Here is a 17209-nt window from a genome sequence, read left to right as displayed (position 1 = left end):
CTCTCCATCATAGGTCACACAGCTCCCTCTCCATCATAGATCACACAGCTCCCTCTCCATCATAGGTCACACAGCTCCCTCTCCATCATAGATCACACAGCTCCCTCTCCATCATAGATCACACAGCTCCCTCTCCATCATAGATCACACAGCTCCTTCTCCATCATAGATCACACAGCTCCTTCTCCATCATAGATCACACAGCTCCTTCTCCATCATAGATCACACAGCTCCCTCTCCATCATAGGTCACACAGCTCCCTCTCCATCATAGATCACACAGCTCCCTCTCCATCATAGATCACACAGCTCCCTCTCCATCATAGATCACACAGCTCCCTCTCCATCATAGGTCACACAGCTCCCTCTCCATCATAGATCACACAGCTCCTTCTCCATCATAGATCACACAGCTCCTTCTCCATCATAGATCACACAGCTCCTTCTCCATCATAGATCACACAGCTCCCTCTCCATCATAGGTCACACAGCTCCCTCTCCATCATAGGTCACACAGCTCCCTCTCCATCATAGATCACACAGCTCCTTCTCCATCATAGGTCACACAGCTCCTTCTCCATCATAGGTCACACAGCTCCTTCTCCATCATAGATCACACAGCTCCCTCTCCATCATAGATCACACAGCTCCCTCTCCATCATAGGTCACGGAGCTCCTTCTCCATCATAGGTCACGGAGCTCCTTCTCCATCATAGGTCACGGAGCTCTCTCCAGCATAGGTCACTGCTGCTCCCACTTTATGCTGCCTTTGGTGCTTAGGAGAATCCTGTTTGCAGCTCAGCCTCGGGCTGCATGAGGACAGGGTTGAAAGGACAGAATGTGCTTTCCAGGCAGCCAGGGCACAACAGAGTTCCCAGGGGAACCCTGCCCTCTGTCTCTTCCACAAACTGAGCCCTGTTCTGGCATCTTCCTTCTGCTGACCCTAGAAAAGGCCCCTTGGAGGGGGCTCCTGAGCTTATCAGGCCTTCACAGTGCTAGCATCAAGGTGCTCTGGAAGCACTGGGGACATTCTTCCTCAAATCAGCTCAAACAGTGCATGGCTCTCTAATAGATACACCTCTTCATAGATGTTGCTGTGTTGACCATTGTCCTGAGACCAGACACAGCCAGCTCAGAGTCTTCATTCACCAGACAGTTCATGGCTACAGGAAGCTGTGACCCAGCCCTCATGTCCTTCATCTCCCATGCAGGACATACCTGGAGGAAGAACTCACCAAGGCCCGGAAGAAGCCGAGCTTGCGGAAGGACATGTACCAGAAGATGGTTGAGGTGGACCCTGAGGCCCCCACTGAGGAGGAGAAAGCCCAGCGTGCTGTGACCAAGCCACGTTACATGCAGTGGCGAGAAACTATCAGTTCTACAGCTACCCTGGGCTTCAGAATCGAGGGCATTAAGGTGAGAGCTGAGGTGTGGCCTGAGGATGTTGAGGCCTCTCGGTTCTTGGTGGTGATGAGGGCCTTGGGATGCTGGAGTCTGTGAGGCTTACCTCTACAGGCCTAAGTGTGGACAGCCAGCCTCAGGGGTGTTGGTCTGTTCTGCAGCTGGAGGTGCAGATGAACTGGCTGTGAAAGGCCACTGGACCTTGGGGTGGAGGTGGCTTATTTGTAGGGCTGTACAGAGAACCTTACGTGGGAGCCAGCTTATACACCCGCCACAGGGAAGATGTTGGTTCAGTGCCAGTGAAATTCCAGTAAGGAGAGGTTTGTGGCTACCTGGGATTGCCTCGAAAATTCCTCCTCCATCCTTTCCTCTTGGGTGCCCTGAAAAGGGTCTCAGAAGACTGTCCTTGTCCCTATGTTCCGGCCCATGTCCCTAACTACTAGATTTGCAAGACCTAGCTAGGAGCAGGGAGAGGGTGCACAGACTCCTCATTGTCTCAGGTGGCAGTCCCTTCAAGGGCCCTGGTCCTCCCTTTCTTGGCCCAGGCTTGGTCTGCCTGGCCCCCTCTCCAGCATGGCATCCGAGTTGGGTAGCTGAAATGAGGGGCAGCTCCTACAACCTTCTCTCACAGAGTGTGGAGATATGAGTTCCTGTGACCACCAGTGTCTCACTGGTTTCTAGAGCTGGAGACAGAGGAAGTCATTTGTCCTTTCTTCTGAAACCATCTTTCCTTCTTGACAGTATCCAGCTCTCAGACTGGACACAAATTACACACACACACACACACACACACACACACACGTCCTCTCCATTGGCGGTCTGTCTGGACAGCATGCCCTGGCACCTCTCACCCAGGCACAATGTGCTCCTGGCCGTGGCATCATACAGCCAGCAGCATCCACTGGCTGAGAGGGGCTGACTGCACGCACCACATGTCAACTGCCCTCCCCTGCCTTGGTTAGCAGGGAGGTCTTATGAGGAAGGCTCCCCTGAGGTGCCATCCCCTCCACGGCTCCTTCAGACCCAGCTGCTGGCTGTTCTCCTGCAGGAGCCTCCCTGAAGAGATAGCTGTCACCTATTCCCAGCTGGAGGTGGACAGGTGCAAATGTCAGGGCTCCTGCTGGACCCACCCTTTCTCCTCCTTTATCTCTAAAGAACAGAGCTCTGTGTACTTGCCCAGGCTACCTGAGCTCAGAACATGGAGATGGTGGATGAGGAAGTAGGGATGCAGCCACACAGTCTTAAACCTTGACTTTGGGAGAATCTGCATAGTATCCCCTTGATCTGCTATGTGTCACAAGACCCAAACTGAATGTCGGCAAACTATAGAACTAATATGAATGTGTGTATATACAAATATATATCTATATGTATACATATATATACGTATCTATATATATACACACACATACACATATATGTGCACACACACATTTCCTTTTTGCCTTTTCCTTAGAGACACTTTACAGCTTCAGTTTGCCATGTCATAAAAATTGCCAGCACTGTACTCTCACGCTTTGGATAACTCTTAAATGAGAGTCACTTGAACCCAAGCCTATGATAGGGTGACCGTTAGCCTGATCATCCAGATGGCTGCTAGCACACTAATGGGACGCACTGTGAGGCACTGGTCCAGGGACCAAGCTTCTGAGCAGGAAGTGAAGCTCTCAGTCACCCTGGGCCCCTGCTGCCCTTGCCTAGAATGGGCGCTTCTCCGCTGTTGTCTCAGATACCCTCACACCATTAAGACTTCCTAAAGTAGTGTCTAGCTGGGGACCTGGTGCCACTCTGCGAACTCCTCTGTTGGGGCCCAGGACAGGCTCTCCTGTGCCAGGTGACGATCGCCTGGTTGCACCTGCCTCGCTGTACCTCAGCACCTGACACCTCCACAGAGCAGCGTGAGGGTCATGATCATGAGCTGTCCGTCCCATGGGCCCTCTGCTGACTCCCTCTGGGTGACTCCCTCCTCAGAAGGAAGATGGTTCTGTGAACCGTGACTTCAAGAAGACCAAAACAAGAGAGCAGGTCACCGAGGCCTTCAGAGAATTCACTAAAGGAAACCAGAACATCCTGGTGAGTCAGGGTTTGGGGTCCAAACCTAGCTAAGCCAGGAGTGGTGCTGAAACCCTAGCCCCAGACTTCTGTATGAAGGTGATGTGGTCGTCCCCAGAATCCACAGGTGCTCAGAGAAGCGTGGGGAACACTGACACTCTCCTGAGCTCTCAGTCACTCTGTCCCAGCACACTGTCCTTCCCTATGAGGGAACTTTGGCAGGAGTTCTTTAGCACATATGCTGCTGGCCGAGGGTTGAACTGAGCATTCTTCAAATCCTCCCAGAGGCCCTCTGATGAGGACAAGCAAGCAGACATTCCTGTCTCCATTTGACAGTCAAGGAGACTCTGGAGGTCAAGGACACACAGGTAGAAAGACAGAGCTAGAGGTCACATCTAAGGTCCCTGCATTTCCTGCTGCCTGCAGGCCCAGACCTCTAAGGCTGGAATGCACAGCATGCAGTTCTGCAGCACCAGTCCTCTGGTTCCTGGGCATCTGTCCGGAGCATTTCAGACCCTCAGAGTCATGCCACAGATTGCATTTCCAAGAAGGGTTGATTGCTGTTGCTAGGGACTCCAGGGAAGGGTTGATTGATTGCTGTTGCTAGGAGACTCCAGGGAAGGGTTGATTGCTGTTGCTAGGGACTCCAGAGTATTGCTGCCTTGTCCTGCCTGTGTCACTGCTGGAACCCTGTGGTATGGGCTTCCCTAGTGGCCCTGTGAGTCGTGGGTGATGAGACTCACAGAGTTGGCCTTTGGGGATGATCAGGCACCCTGTTGCTAACACAGGAAGATCAGTAAGGCTCTGTGGAGGGGACTCTTATACTGTGGCTTTCCCCTTACCCTGTCTTTAGTCAGGGGCACAGCACTTTGTGGCCAGGAAGTTACCATGGCAACCAGTTCTGGGCTCTGACTGTTGACTGGCGTGCTGGGATTGGCTGCCCCCTCATGGAGGAGGTTGAGGGTCACATAGTCTTCTGGGAAAGGTGTAACTCTGAGCTCAGCTCGGGTAGGTGAGGTTGGAGTAAGTGTTCAGTACAAGGTCATTGCTGCTTGCAATTCAGTGACCCGGATGAACTAAACAGATCTGACTCCACGGCCCCACCCCAACACAGAGTACGTGAAACTGTGGCCATCTCTGTCCTCAGATCGCCTACCGGGACCGGCTGAAGGCCATTCGAGAAACCCTGGAAGTCTCTCCTTTCTTCAAGTGCCATGAGGTAGGGTACTGAGCCTTCAGCCTGACAGCACGCCTTGCCTGCTTGACTGACACCCTTCACCATCACGCCCAGTTCCAGTAGGAAGTGAAACTGTTGATCCAAGTCTCCCTCAGGATTATATAGCCCCAGGCTTTTCTTAGCCCCTCGAGTACCCCAGCCGTGTCCCCTCCAAGCCCCCCTCCTCTCCCTCCTCCTGGCCCCCCTGTCCTCCCAATCCTGCCCCACCCCAGCCCTGGCTCCAATTCCCGGCGTCCTTTCTCACAGTCCTGTTTCCCTCCAGGTCATTGGCAGCTCACTCCTCTTCATCCATGACAAGAAGGAGCAAGCCAAGGTGTGGATGATTGACTTTGGGAAAACCACACCCCTCCCGGAAGGCCAGACCCTCCAACATGACATTCCCTGGCAGGAGGGGAACCGCGAGGATGGTTACCTCTCAGGGCTGAACAACCTCATCGACATCCTGACAGAAATGTCCCAGGGTAGCCCACTCACCTGAGGCCACCACCACCTTGCCTACCCACGCTGCCTAGCCTGCTGCCTCTGCCTCTCCCGTCTCCCTTCCTTCCTTCCTTCCTTCCTTCCTTCCTTCCTTCCTTCCTTCCAATTCTTCGCTCCTCTCTGAGCGCCCACCTAGAACAGAGCCTCCCATCTGCACTACAGGACACTTTGGAAAAGAAAAGAGATTTTCTAGGTCTTTTTTTTTTTTTTTCCTTCCCACACAAGGGCCTGGAGGTGGCGTTTCTAATTCTCTCTAAATAGAACTACCTTCTGGAAGAGAATTACCCAAAGCTAGGCCCCACATCCTGTACAGTCCGTTGTACTTAGAGCTGGCATGGGTCTAAGAGGCCATGGGCTCTCTGGCTGCTGAGGGTCTTGAGAGATTGAGCCTCCCTCTGGAAGACCCCTGATAAGTTCAGGCCCAGACTGGCTACCTGTAGATCCCTTCTGCCCCCTGGTGGTTGATGCCATCAGTATACACAGCCCCATTGGTGCCTCCCACCATGGGCCCCCTGAAGCCAGGCCAGGGTCCTGATTTCCGGGAGTAAGGGAACACAACCTCTGGAGATCTGCACGTGACTTACGAGCCAAGAATCCTCCAGTGAGAGGCCCTAGCTTCCAGGAACACTGTGTGGCTTTTCTAGAGTTGCTAAATCAGGACCCTACCTCGCTGGCATGGGATTCAGGCCAGGCTAGGAGCCGGGAGTATGGCTAGCAGCTCAACTGTTTCTAAAGAACTTTGCTCTTCCATCTGGGACCACTGCCCATGAATTTAGAGGGGTCATTTTGCAAAGCTGAGCTCCAGGGATGAAACCACCTCCTAGAGCTACTGCTTAATGCTCTAGTTCTGCCCTGCTACGGAAAAGTCCAGAGCTGGGTAGAACACTCAAGGCCCACACCTGCCTCCAGGGATCGGCAGCAGCTTGAGAGCCTACCATACCTAGAAGCAGACTTATCTCTTATCCCTTCAAATCCCTGGTAGTCAGGCACCCCTACCTCCATACCCGGAGTCCCTCCATGGGAGAACCTCTAACAGTCTGGGCTGTATCAGGCCTTGGGGAAGCAGGATTTGGGCTTCCTGCAGTGATTTCTGAATTTCCCTTGGAGTCCCTCGTCCAGCTAGAAGGGCTTAGACCAATGTTTCTCCATGCCATGTAGGTAGTTTCCAGGGTTCATGGGGTGCCCAGAGCTGTCCCAAGCCTTCTCCTTTCTGGAGTCCTGAGCTGCTTGAAGGGCCATGGGGGGCACAAGGTGGGACCATTGTTAATCACCAGGCCAACTGTGAGGCCAGTGACCTGACTGAAGAGTGGACGATTTGTGTGACTTTTAAAAGACCAAACTCCAGCCCGGTTGCCGTTTGGAGCTATCCTCTGCTCCTCTGGGCTTGTCACTGCCTCTTTTACTGAGAGACCCTGGATCACATGTACAGGTGCTCTTCTGGGTCCCAGGCCAGCAAGCACTGCTTGGGGACACCACGGAGAAATGGGGTAGATCAATGTGGACACCCCTGTCAAGATAGCTTTGGTCAGAGGTGGTCCTCTTGGCCGCCTACCCTAGCTCCCTGGGGTTCTAGAAGAACTGTTGGCCCATGTGACACGTGTGTTTCCCCTTTCATGCTGGTGGGTGAGTGACAGTTGGTGGGGGCGGGAGGTGGGACCCACGAGGATGTATAAGTACAGATTTTAAAAAAGGAACCCATTTAAACTTCCTGGCTCCTATTCAGATGGGGTGAGCTCCTGTGTGGGCTGACTTTCTAAAGGTCACACCCCCACCCCCACCCCGCACCCCCATCAGCGAGCCCAGACCTTGTGACTGCACATGATTGGGAAGACAGGCAGCCTGGAGTGGGGGAGGTCAGTAGCAACCGGGCAGCAAGCTCTGGTACTCTGCAGCTGTAGTTGCCCCGGGGGCTTGAGGGGACCCTGAGGTCTGTACAGGCTGGGAAGGGGCATCATTAATTCCAAGAGACTGTAGCTAGGATCTGGCCAAAACTCCCCTCCTGCTATCTCAGAAAAATATTTGCTAAAGCAAACTTGCTATGAACAAAGATGCTGGGGACCAGTTTAATGTATGTAAGAGAACATAGTTCACTGAGCACTTTAAGAAGGAGTCACCTGTCACAATAACGTGCTCAGGTACTGTGACTGGCTGCCGGTCAGCAAGAGCTTAGGACAGTCCTGGACAGCGCTTAGCGCTGAGTATGTTGTAAAGTAGCGTGGAAAGGCATCTCCCTAGGGTTATTCTGTTACCAAGGGTGTTTTGCTTCACTGGGTTTTTGTGTTTACCATGCTAGCACCTACACTGTTTCTCCCAAACCGTTGTCTCCCTTCCTTCTTGCCAGAGGCCCTTCCTTCCTGTCCCCCTGGAATGGTTAGGGCACAGATGGAATTTCCCAGGACCTCTAGCAGTCTGGTAAACCATGTTCACAGTCCTGGTGGAGACAGGCTAGGCAGATGCTGGGACACGGGACAGGCTACGTGCACCAGTGTACAGATGTGGGTCCATGGAGCCCTCCCGCTCTTGGGCCACCAGATTTCTTGGTGGTCAGCCCTGCTTTGCACACTCCGAAGGCTTTGCTTCAGCCACTTTCCCCAGACTAGACGTTAGTGCCCTTTAAGAAGTGTGTAAGTTATATTTATTTTGTTTTTGTTTTAATTGCACAAAACACTAAGATGAAAGGCTGGGCTGCTCCTCCCAAGTTCTGCCTGCCTTCAGGGGGCCTTTCCTTCATGTCTGTGGGAGCCCTTGGCAGCTGTAGCCTCAACGATGCTATTCACCTTTGGCTGGCTGTATCTAGCTTCAAGACCGCCTGTGTTTTGCCAACCCTGTGTGTATAGGCCCCACCCCCTGCTCCAGGGTGCTCACCCATCAGTGCCTTTTTGGGAGGAGAGGACCCTTCCTGCACCCTGACTGGCTCTCCTCCTCTGTATTCCTCTCCCCTTGGGACTGTTACATCCCTTACCCAGTGCCCATCAGTCAACTGTAGATGCTCTCCCCCTTCCCAATAAAGGCCTTGGAGACCATTATTAGCATCATGTGATCCTTATGCCCCCACCCTACACATACCCCCTTCAACTACCACAGAAGAGTTATGATGACCTGGTGGTTGTCTGGTAGGGTAACACTCTAATCTGCAAACAATGTGAAACACTCTTTCTAAGGAGTCTCTTCTACATATTCTGCTGCCCCTTTAAACAGTGGCTTGAGGATGTCAACCAGTGACAAAGAAGGTTCCCCTGCTCATGGTGGGCTCTGTGCTGCATACATCCCTTCACTCACAGTGCATCACCTGCAATAACAAAACTGTGTAGTCCTTGCTGATCAGACGGGGAAACTGAGGCACAGAAAGTCAAACAACGCCAGGCAGTGGTAGTGCATGCCTTTAATCCCAGCACTCTGGAGGCAGAGGCAGGCAGATCTCTGTGATTTCGAGGCCAGCCTGGTCTACAGAGTGAGTTACAGGACAGCTAGGGCTGTTACACAGAGAAACCCTGTTTCAAAAAACCATTAATAAAAAAAATAAAGTCTAACAACTTGGGCTGGGTAATGGGTCAGGAGAAAAGATTTAAACTCAGAACTTGCTACCCCTGTTTAGTGGAGGAGTGTAGGAAGCAGAGCGCTGGGCTCCAGACCCCAGAGTGGCTCAATTGGGAGCCATGGCTGCATCTTAGGGGAACCCTTGAGAGCAAAACCCTGGTCTCATATCAAGGGTCATGGAGCTTCTCTCCAGCTCTGCCATAAGCCACAGCCACCAAAGGATAGCGCTGTTTGCATTTTAGAAGGCTGCCCAGCTCAGACCCCCGAAGACTGATTTTAGACACTGTTGTGTGCAAAGCTGCAGACCCTTCCAAGCAAAGTCATCCCACAGCCCCAAGGCACTTGCTAAAGGAAAGCAAGCCAATGGGAGAAGCCTGTGAGCCATCTGCCAGTGTGTCAAATCAGTGCCCTCCTGGCTAGCCCCAGGGAACCTGTGGTCATGGCCAAAGCCCTAGGCCCTAGAGAAGGAGACATTCCCTCGAGAACCCTCAGTAGCAACTTATGTTGACTGAGTGGCCCTGAATCATCCACATTCTTCATGCATGCTGTCCAGAGCCATCTGACCAGACTACATCCCTGTCCTCAGGCCTGCCATTGCTCCTTGTCACATGGGCCCCAGTACCTCACCTGCCACCTGTCCTCCAGACCACCCACAGGACACCATGGTCACCCAATCACAGAGCCTTCATCACCTTCACCTGAGGTCACCAGCAGACCCTGGAGCATCCAAGGAAGTGGGTGGCCCATTGCCTGTTGCATCTCAGGGCCGCTTTTAAGTGCCTAAGCCTGGGCTCACAAGAAACTGGTCCCTGCTGGTATATGGGGTAATAATTATGACCAACTTCGTGTTGTGGGACATCTTCAGGGAGTGGATACTCTGCCTGACTGGGGACAGAACCCCTTAGGGAGGCAGGGTAGGAATCTGTATCCAGCTCAAATCCTGCTGCATCAGCCCCTGGAGTCTCTGTAACGGCCTGGCCATGTCTGTCAGCACAGGACTCTGCCTACTTAGACACTCATCCCGGAAGGTGGGGAGGGCAAGCCCTGTTACCACCGGTTATCAAGTCCCGGGAGCCCCGCGCTCCATGGCCATACCCTCTGGCTAGTCTTCCCCCTGCCCCTGGCCAGGGAACCTGGCTGGTGGGACTACCACTGAGCCTTCAGGCTCGGAGGGAGGAGGAAGCTGAAAATAAAGGTGCTCCAAGGCTTCACAGGAAGCAGCCTGGAGAGTTCTGTGGGGCTGCTCTGAATCTGTGATTGTGCAGGAGACGCCTGGGGACTTGAACACATTTCAGCATCTGCCAGCTTCCTTAGCCCTCCTACATGCCCTCCACTTCTGTGCAGGCTCCTCTGGTGCCCCATCTTCACTGACGCACAAGGGAGCAAAGCCTAGTGGAGTGCCCATAGGCTCATATACAGCAATGTTATGGACATGTGAGGAACGCAGGATAGATATCTGCTCCTGTACATCCCGAGGTGGTGTTTAAGCCCGTCGTAAGAGGCTGTACCAACCCTTCTGAATTCTACAGGAGAACGTCCGTCTCCTCCCCTCCCCACGCCAGAGCTGACTCTGCATTCTCTGCCCCCTTTCCCACCCCTCAACTATGCAGCCACCTGAGCAGACAACCTCTTAGAAATGAGGCCTTATAAATAAAGTTTTGTTAGAAACAACCAGGCCACTGCTTTATGTAGCACCTAGGGCCTCTTTTGTACCATAATCATAGATGAGACACATACTCTGCCACCTATGTGGGCTGCAGGACTAAAATTGTTTATTATCTCTCTCCTTACAAGGGCTGCCAAATCCTGCTTGAAAGGAGTTGTGATCAGTGGTTAGGAATTGCTAAGTGTCAGGTGATTGAAAACAAAGTAGTTGAATACTCATAAAAACTCTGTGAGGCCGGGCAGTGGTGGCACACACCTTTAATCCAAGCACTCAGGAGGCAGAGCCAGGCGGATCTCTGTGAGTTTGAGGCCAGCCTGGACTGCAGAGTGAGTTCCAGGAAAAGGCACAAAGCAACACAGAGAAACCCTGTCTCAAAAAAAACCACACACACACACACACACACACACACACACAAAACAAAACAAACAAAAAAAAAAAACCTCTGTGAGATGAACCTCATCAGTCCCATGTTCTACATGAGAAAGTAGGACAGAGAGGAAGAGCAGGTTACCATGATCACATGACTAGGAAACAGCAGACCTTGGCATTGGACCAAACTCAAGACTTGCCTGTGATTCTGCATGTCTGTCTCCCTGGTACCTGGCTGTGCCACAGGATTACTAGGACAGCCCCATGAATGCTGGAGCCCGGGGTAGATGGGGGCAGAGCTACCAAAGGCCAGGCAGGGTCAAGGCACCTGGTGGGCCCTGCAGGCCTGGAGATGGGGCTGGGGACCTGGGCCTGCTACAGTGAGAGGATGTTTATTCTAGGCTTGGGTGACCCTCCCAGAAGCTCAGTGTTAGCATCTGTGACACCCAGTGTCCTTTCCCAGCAGACTGAGGGTGCAGAACCAAGTCTGCTTGCCGCTCACAGGCTGGCTCACATGCCCTTCCACAGAAATGCAGAAGACACATCCAGTTCCTGAGAACGCCAAGAAACAGCGTGTGTGTCATTTTTTCAATTTCAGTTTTCACTGTGACAGCTGTGGCCCGGCTCCTGGCATTTGGCGCACCATGCACAGGCCAGAGATGACACATTCAACAGAGAAGTGAGACTGGGAAGCAAACAGAGCTTGGAGAAGAGGCGTTTCTGCGCCTTGCAGATGTGGGGAGGCTCAAAGGGGGGGTTTACAGAACCAGGGGACACTTTAGGTGACAGTCACAACCCATGATAGATCCCAATAAAAAGTTCACAAGAAAAAATATCCACCAGACATTGGGGTCCTACCCTGTGGTCCCCTTACTCTGCACACACGCTCCTGAGGACCAGGGCTATCGTGGACACTTAGAGACCACAGAGTTCAGGTCACAAAGGTGGGCCCCTTACAACTAGCATTATTATCTGTCACGGTGTTTTCTCCCTGTACCTTTCCAAACTTGTGAATGAGCAAAACAGGATTTAAAGTGAGGGCAGGAAAGAACATCCCACATGAACGTCTGTGCTTTTCAGCGCGGCAGCACGTGCCATTTTAAAAATAGTTTCTGCACATTGTGGACAAACAGGATCTGCGACAGCCCCCGACAACAGCATCCCTGCTCTATTTCAATGAGAAAAAAAAAATCCCAATTTCAGTCATGCTTCTTTCTGAGAATTCATGCTGGAGTGCATTCAAGACAGCTGAGAAACAGCAAGGCCCCACCAGGGAGACTGCCTCCTTGTGGACATCAAGGTGCATTGCAAGACGGTCCTAGGACAAGGAAGCTGGTCAAGGAATGCATTTAATCAACAAACCTGCTTTGGTAAATGACAGTGCCCAGCTTTAAGGCACAGTGGAGGCCGTGGACAGGTAACAGGTATGTGTGGTACAGTGTAAAGAGCAGAGAAAACAAGGGGCCCCATGGGGGAAAGAAGAGGCCTGACCTAAGACAGGGACATGAAGGAAACTCCAGAAAGGCTTTGCAAAAGAAGCACCACCAGAATGAATGTAGAAGCTGAGTGTGAACCCTCCAGAGGGTTGGAGGATGGAGGAAGTGGAACACACAGCCTCACGTGGAAGCACACTGTACGCCGAGCGGAGTGGCCAGAGCAGAGGATCCATGCAGAGCTAGCCACGCGGGCCCAGTCAGACCTCAAGCCTGGGGAAAGAATGGAAGAAGAGAATGGGGCATGTGGAGTTTCTCCCAGTGACAGACAGGTGTCCCTGGAGGCTCCTGAGCTGTGCATTGCCTCCTGCATGGAGGAAATGCTGCTGAGCCAGTGGAGGGATGCCAGGCCCCATTATGAGGTCAAGACCAAAGCTAGAGGGAAGTTAGCGAGGCAGTGTGGATGGCACTGCCATGTGGAATCGTGCCTCGGGGTCCACAGCGCGGGGAGAGGCCAGCTGCTCTCACTCCTGTCACCAGAAAGCCCTGCCACCCTTTCTTAAGGCTTGGCTTGTCATCGTCTTCCAAGGGTGTCTTCTCTCCCTGGCCAGCTCCTTTCAGGGTCACATGAAACTCTCTGAGCCTCTACTCCTGCAGGCGTGTGGTTAATGGCATCTCTAAAGAGCCAACACTTCAAAGAGGCGGCAAGCCAGGGAAAACAAATTCTGTTTCTCCATTAGATGCAGAGGATCCTTTGCATAAAAGGTTCTCCATTTTGGGAAGAAGAGGGGAGGGGTGATATATGCAAGTGTGCCTCTCGTCACCCAGCAGCCAGGCACTTTGAATTCCACCCACTAGTTAAGTGGACCTGGCTCAGGGACATGGCCGGCGGGAGAAAAATAAACATGTTCAGAAGTCAGCGCTGTTTCAGTGGATTGTGTCTGAGACTCCCAGCCCTCTCTCTAAGGTGATGTGTACCCCAGGCCCTGCTCTGTGGAGGACAAAGTGGGAATGGCTGACAGACTAGTGTCTTAGGGGACACTCAAGCCCACCTGCTGCCCTCTGCACTGGTTTCCTCAGGGCTCAAGAGGCAAAGGCTTAGACAATGTTGAAGCAACTCACTTCCCAGTTCATTTGCCCTCACTCACTGGTCAGTGACTCCCAGTGTGCCTGAGACGCCATGCCAGTGCTAAGAATGTGCATTGTGTTGCTTTGAACTCCGTAGTAATAAACTCGGGGTCACCAATAGTGCATCAGTCACATTAAGGAAAAGAAACGAAAAGCACTTTCCCTTGGAGTAATGTTGGCACCTTGTTCCAAGGAGTAGGAACTTTAGCCACAAGCAGCTCCAGGCTCACAAACTCCAGCCTAAGGACGAAGGCGGGAATCTTGCTCAGGTAGAGAGAGACTCAAGGCAGATCCTGGGCTATCCCAGGAAGTGCAGCAGGAGGGGGCTTGCATGCAGACCCACTCACTCTTGCTCAGAAGTGGGTGGCTTCTGGGATTGACAGTCTCCCCAGTATCACATGGGTGTGAGTAAAGCAGGAGTGTGCCCCCTGGTGGAGCAAAGGCCAGCTTGTGTCGTCACACTGGTAAATTTGAGTGCCAGGCTAAGATTAGCCAAGAAAGACTTGGGTGTCAACAGCGAGGAGGGCCGTTGTCTATGCAGAGAGAGCAGCAGGTACAGATTGTGAGGCACTGCCGTATTGGAGGAGACCCTTATATCTCTGCTTCTGCTTTTCCAAAGGACTTTGGATGTGTGCCCAGCTTCCCTAGAAACCAACACAGAGGTGGCTCCTCTGTTCTCTGGCTTCCAGACTCCCCTGCTGGCCTGGACACTAAGAAGCCCAGGATGGCTCCCAGATGAAACCTACTTCCTCCATAGTATAGAAGTTTCTTTGCCATACAGCATCTTTGCCTCCAGGCATTGCAATATTCGATGGGAATACACACACACACCCCTGCCTAGGAAGGAGTTGTGGACCTCTGCCAAGCACAGGCCTCATGGTTCTCTCCAGATCAGGGACCCTTTGGTGGTGGTAAGGGCTCAAACTCAGAGAGGGCAAATAAGGCATTAGCTTACAGTATCTAAGTCCCTAGAAAGAACACAGCCTCAAACTAATATTTGCATTCCTAGGTTTAACCCAGGGGGTACCCAAGGCTCAGCTGAGCCCTCCGGACACTGAGGAAGACTGGACCCTAGGACTATCTAAGGTCTCCTGGGCCCAGGGCTGTTCGTGAACATGCTGCCCCATCCAAGTGACCTGTCTTTCTTTGGGACATTTCCCTTCTACTGTACTGTTAGTCACGTGACCATCTCTGTCATTTCTGGTTTGTGGCATAACACTAATTAGCTCTGCTTCAGTCACAAAGAATCACAGGCCTTTGAGTCAAACAACAGGCTTCCCTTCCTGACTTGCAAATGGCTGCCTTCCTGCTGTGTTCTTACACAATCTTCCCTTTTTCCCTTTGAATGTGTCTGTGTCCTGGTTTCCTCCTCCTTTTCTTCCGATTTATTTATTTTTATTTTATGTGCACCGGTGTTTTTCCTGCATATGTGTCTGTGTGAGGGTGCCTTGCCCCTGGAGCTGGAGTTACTGACAGTTGTGAGCTGCACGTGGGTGCTGGGAGATGAACCCGGGTCCTCTGGAAGAGCAGCCAGTGCTCTTAGCTACTGAGTCATCTCTCCGGCCCCTGGTTTGAGAGTCATCATAGAATGGGACCACCCTAATGACCTCATTACCTTTTCAATATCCCATCCCCAGACACAATTGCGTCGTGGATGTTGGGAGTTAAGTTCCTGGATGTGATCTGGTCCAGGGTATCACTGTGAGAGGCTCTTTGTGACCGGCAGCCATCTTTTTTTTTTTTTTTTTTTTTTTAGCTGAGGATCGAACCCAGGGCCTTGTGCTTGCTAGGCAAGCGCTCTACCACTGAGCTAAATCCCCAACCCCAGCTGCAGCTATCTTCCTCCCAGGCAGTTTCTTTCTTTCTTTTAGATTCAATTATTTTACTTTATGTGTGCGAATGTTTTGCCGGCATGCATGTATTGTTCACCGTGTACATTCTTGTTGGATCCCCTGGAACTGGGTTTATGGATGATTGTGAGCCGTGATGTGGGCAATGGGAATTGAACCCAGGTCCAGCAAGAGCAGGTGCTCTTAACTGCTGAGCCATCTCTCCAGCCTCCCCCAGACCGATTCTTATTCCATAACTTCATGAGCCAGCATTGGCTGCAAGTTGGGGAACAGATGTCCACCATGGGCCAGAAAAGGGGTCGCAGGCATGGGACACACCACCACGGCCAGAGACGGCCCAACTATAGTGATGTTGGGTCTGTAGAGTCTCCCGCTGAGGCTCACCATTTCCTCAGTTCAGCAGCACTGTGAAGAACACAGTGTGGTCAGACTGTCGCTCTCGGTCCCTCCCTCTGTGGTAGGGAAGGCAGAGTGTGTGAGCTAAGGCAGGCAAGAATACACACCTGGCTCCAGACATGTGTGTGGATGACAGGTGAAGAGACCTTGGCCCTCCCTTCTGTCCTTGATTTTGCAAGGTTGGACCTGATTGGAGAAAGTGAGTCACTGGGAGTGTGTTGTTCTTAGGGGTGTTACCTTGCCCTGGCCCCTTCCTGTTACTGTTCTTCTTCCTGCTTGCCATGATGTGAAATGCTCTGCTTCACTATGCCCTCACCACCGCGTTCCCCAACATAGATTAAAATCCCTGAAACGATGTGGGAAACAGGTCTTCTTCCTTTGAGTCACTTATGTTAGACACAAACAGCCACGGGAAAGCTAACACGGGGGTGGGGTGCTCTGAGGAACAGGAAGAGGTTGAACGTTTCCCTTACCCTATGAGGAGTCGAGCGCTGGTCCCTGACTGCCCCACCACGGACTGCACCACTGCAGGCATGTCTCACTCCATCCCCCAGCCTGCTGCTCCCAAAGCAACCACAGTAGATGATGTACTTATCCACCTGGATGCTCATGAACCCCGAGATGCCCTAAGACATTCTACAGGAGCAAGGAAGCACAGAGGCTGATTATTCTCCAGGCATTGATCTTTTGCTAACCCAAGTGGGTCCCATGTTATTAGATTTTTTTTTTCAGCCTGCCCAGAACTTTCTAGATTCTTCATGAATCTGTATGTGTCCTGGAGTTTCTCTTGCTCTATAAGATTTGTAGTCTTATACTATTGTGATCAGTCAGGACACAGAAATTATTTTAATTTTTCTTGTCTTTGTTGAGGCTGGCTTTGTGTTCTATAGGGCTAAGGTTCATCTGTGGCTTTCCATCCAATAGTATGTTTCCTGAGATTGTATGTGCTGGTATTCAGGGCAGATACATTTAGAATCATAATGTCCCTTTGATGGATTATTGCTTGGATTTGAAGCCTGTTTTGTCAGATTTTAGAACACCTTTTGCATTTTCCTATGTTCATCTGTGATGTATTTATTTCCCTTCATCAGTAAATGTGGTAAGTTCCCAAGGTCTCTGTGCATCAACCAGTGAAGATGCTGACTGGGCTGTAGACGACACTCTGCCGTCCCCTCCTTGTTTTAGAAGATCCCTCATGATGGCCAGCAGCCAGCTCTCAGTCCTGACGGCTCACACCCAGATGCACATTTATGTAAGATATCATTTCAACATGTATCTCATACACATTTCCCTTGCCAGCCAGTCCAGCTGTCAAGAAAGCAAATGGGCTCCCACTGTGCACCATTTGGGTCCCAGGACTCTGTTGAGAGTATGCATCCCTGGCTCCAAGGGGCCCAGTGAGCAGAGAGCACTTTGAGTCAGCCCCCCCAGGAGATGGGAAGGTGGCCTTCAGAATGGAAAGATCTGCAGCCGAGGTTGGAGGGAGACAAGGATGGAAGTGTTTAGAGCAGTTGGAGATCTGTCTGGTTACAGAAATGGAACACATGGGAACTTGAGAAGCCACCAGAAAGGTCACATGAATGTTTATTACAAAGAAAAGAGGAAAAAGAAGATTTCCAAAACTGTATTTTCAAGAATTAAAAAAAAAAAAAAAACACGAA

At 51.7% G+C, this 17209-nt stretch overlaps 1 protein-coding gene across 3 annotated transcripts in view; it reads left to right on the top strand.

Moving 5' to 3' along the window:
- The window catches only part of Itpkb (inositol-trisphosphate 3-kinase B), a 94859-nt gene extending 86664 nt beyond the window's left edge, over window positions 1-8195 (top strand). For all 3 annotated transcript variants that reach the window (XM_036202067.1, XM_036202069.1, XM_036202068.1), the window contains exons 5-8: window positions 1211-1415; window positions 3372-3473; window positions 4600-4671; window positions 4952-8195. In XM_036202067.1, coding sequence (XP_036057960.1) covers window positions 1211-1415; window positions 3372-3473; window positions 4600-4671; window positions 4952-5167 — 595 coding nt within the window. In that variant the 3' untranslated portion in view covers window positions 5168-8195. The remainder of the gene's footprint in view (window positions 1-1210; window positions 1416-3371; window positions 3474-4599; window positions 4672-4951) is intronic.
- The last annotated feature ends 9014 nt before the right edge of the window (window positions 8196-17209 follow it).

Source organism: Onychomys torridus, chromosome 11, assembly GCF_903995425.1.
Source record: "Onychomys torridus chromosome 11, mOncTor1.1, whole genome shotgun sequence".
NCBI classification, from domain to species: domain Eukaryota; kingdom Metazoa; phylum Chordata; class Mammalia; order Rodentia; family Cricetidae; genus Onychomys; species Onychomys torridus.
The sequence above is the reverse complement of the archived record's forward strand: the minus strand, read 5'-3'. Positions and strand labels throughout refer to the sequence as shown.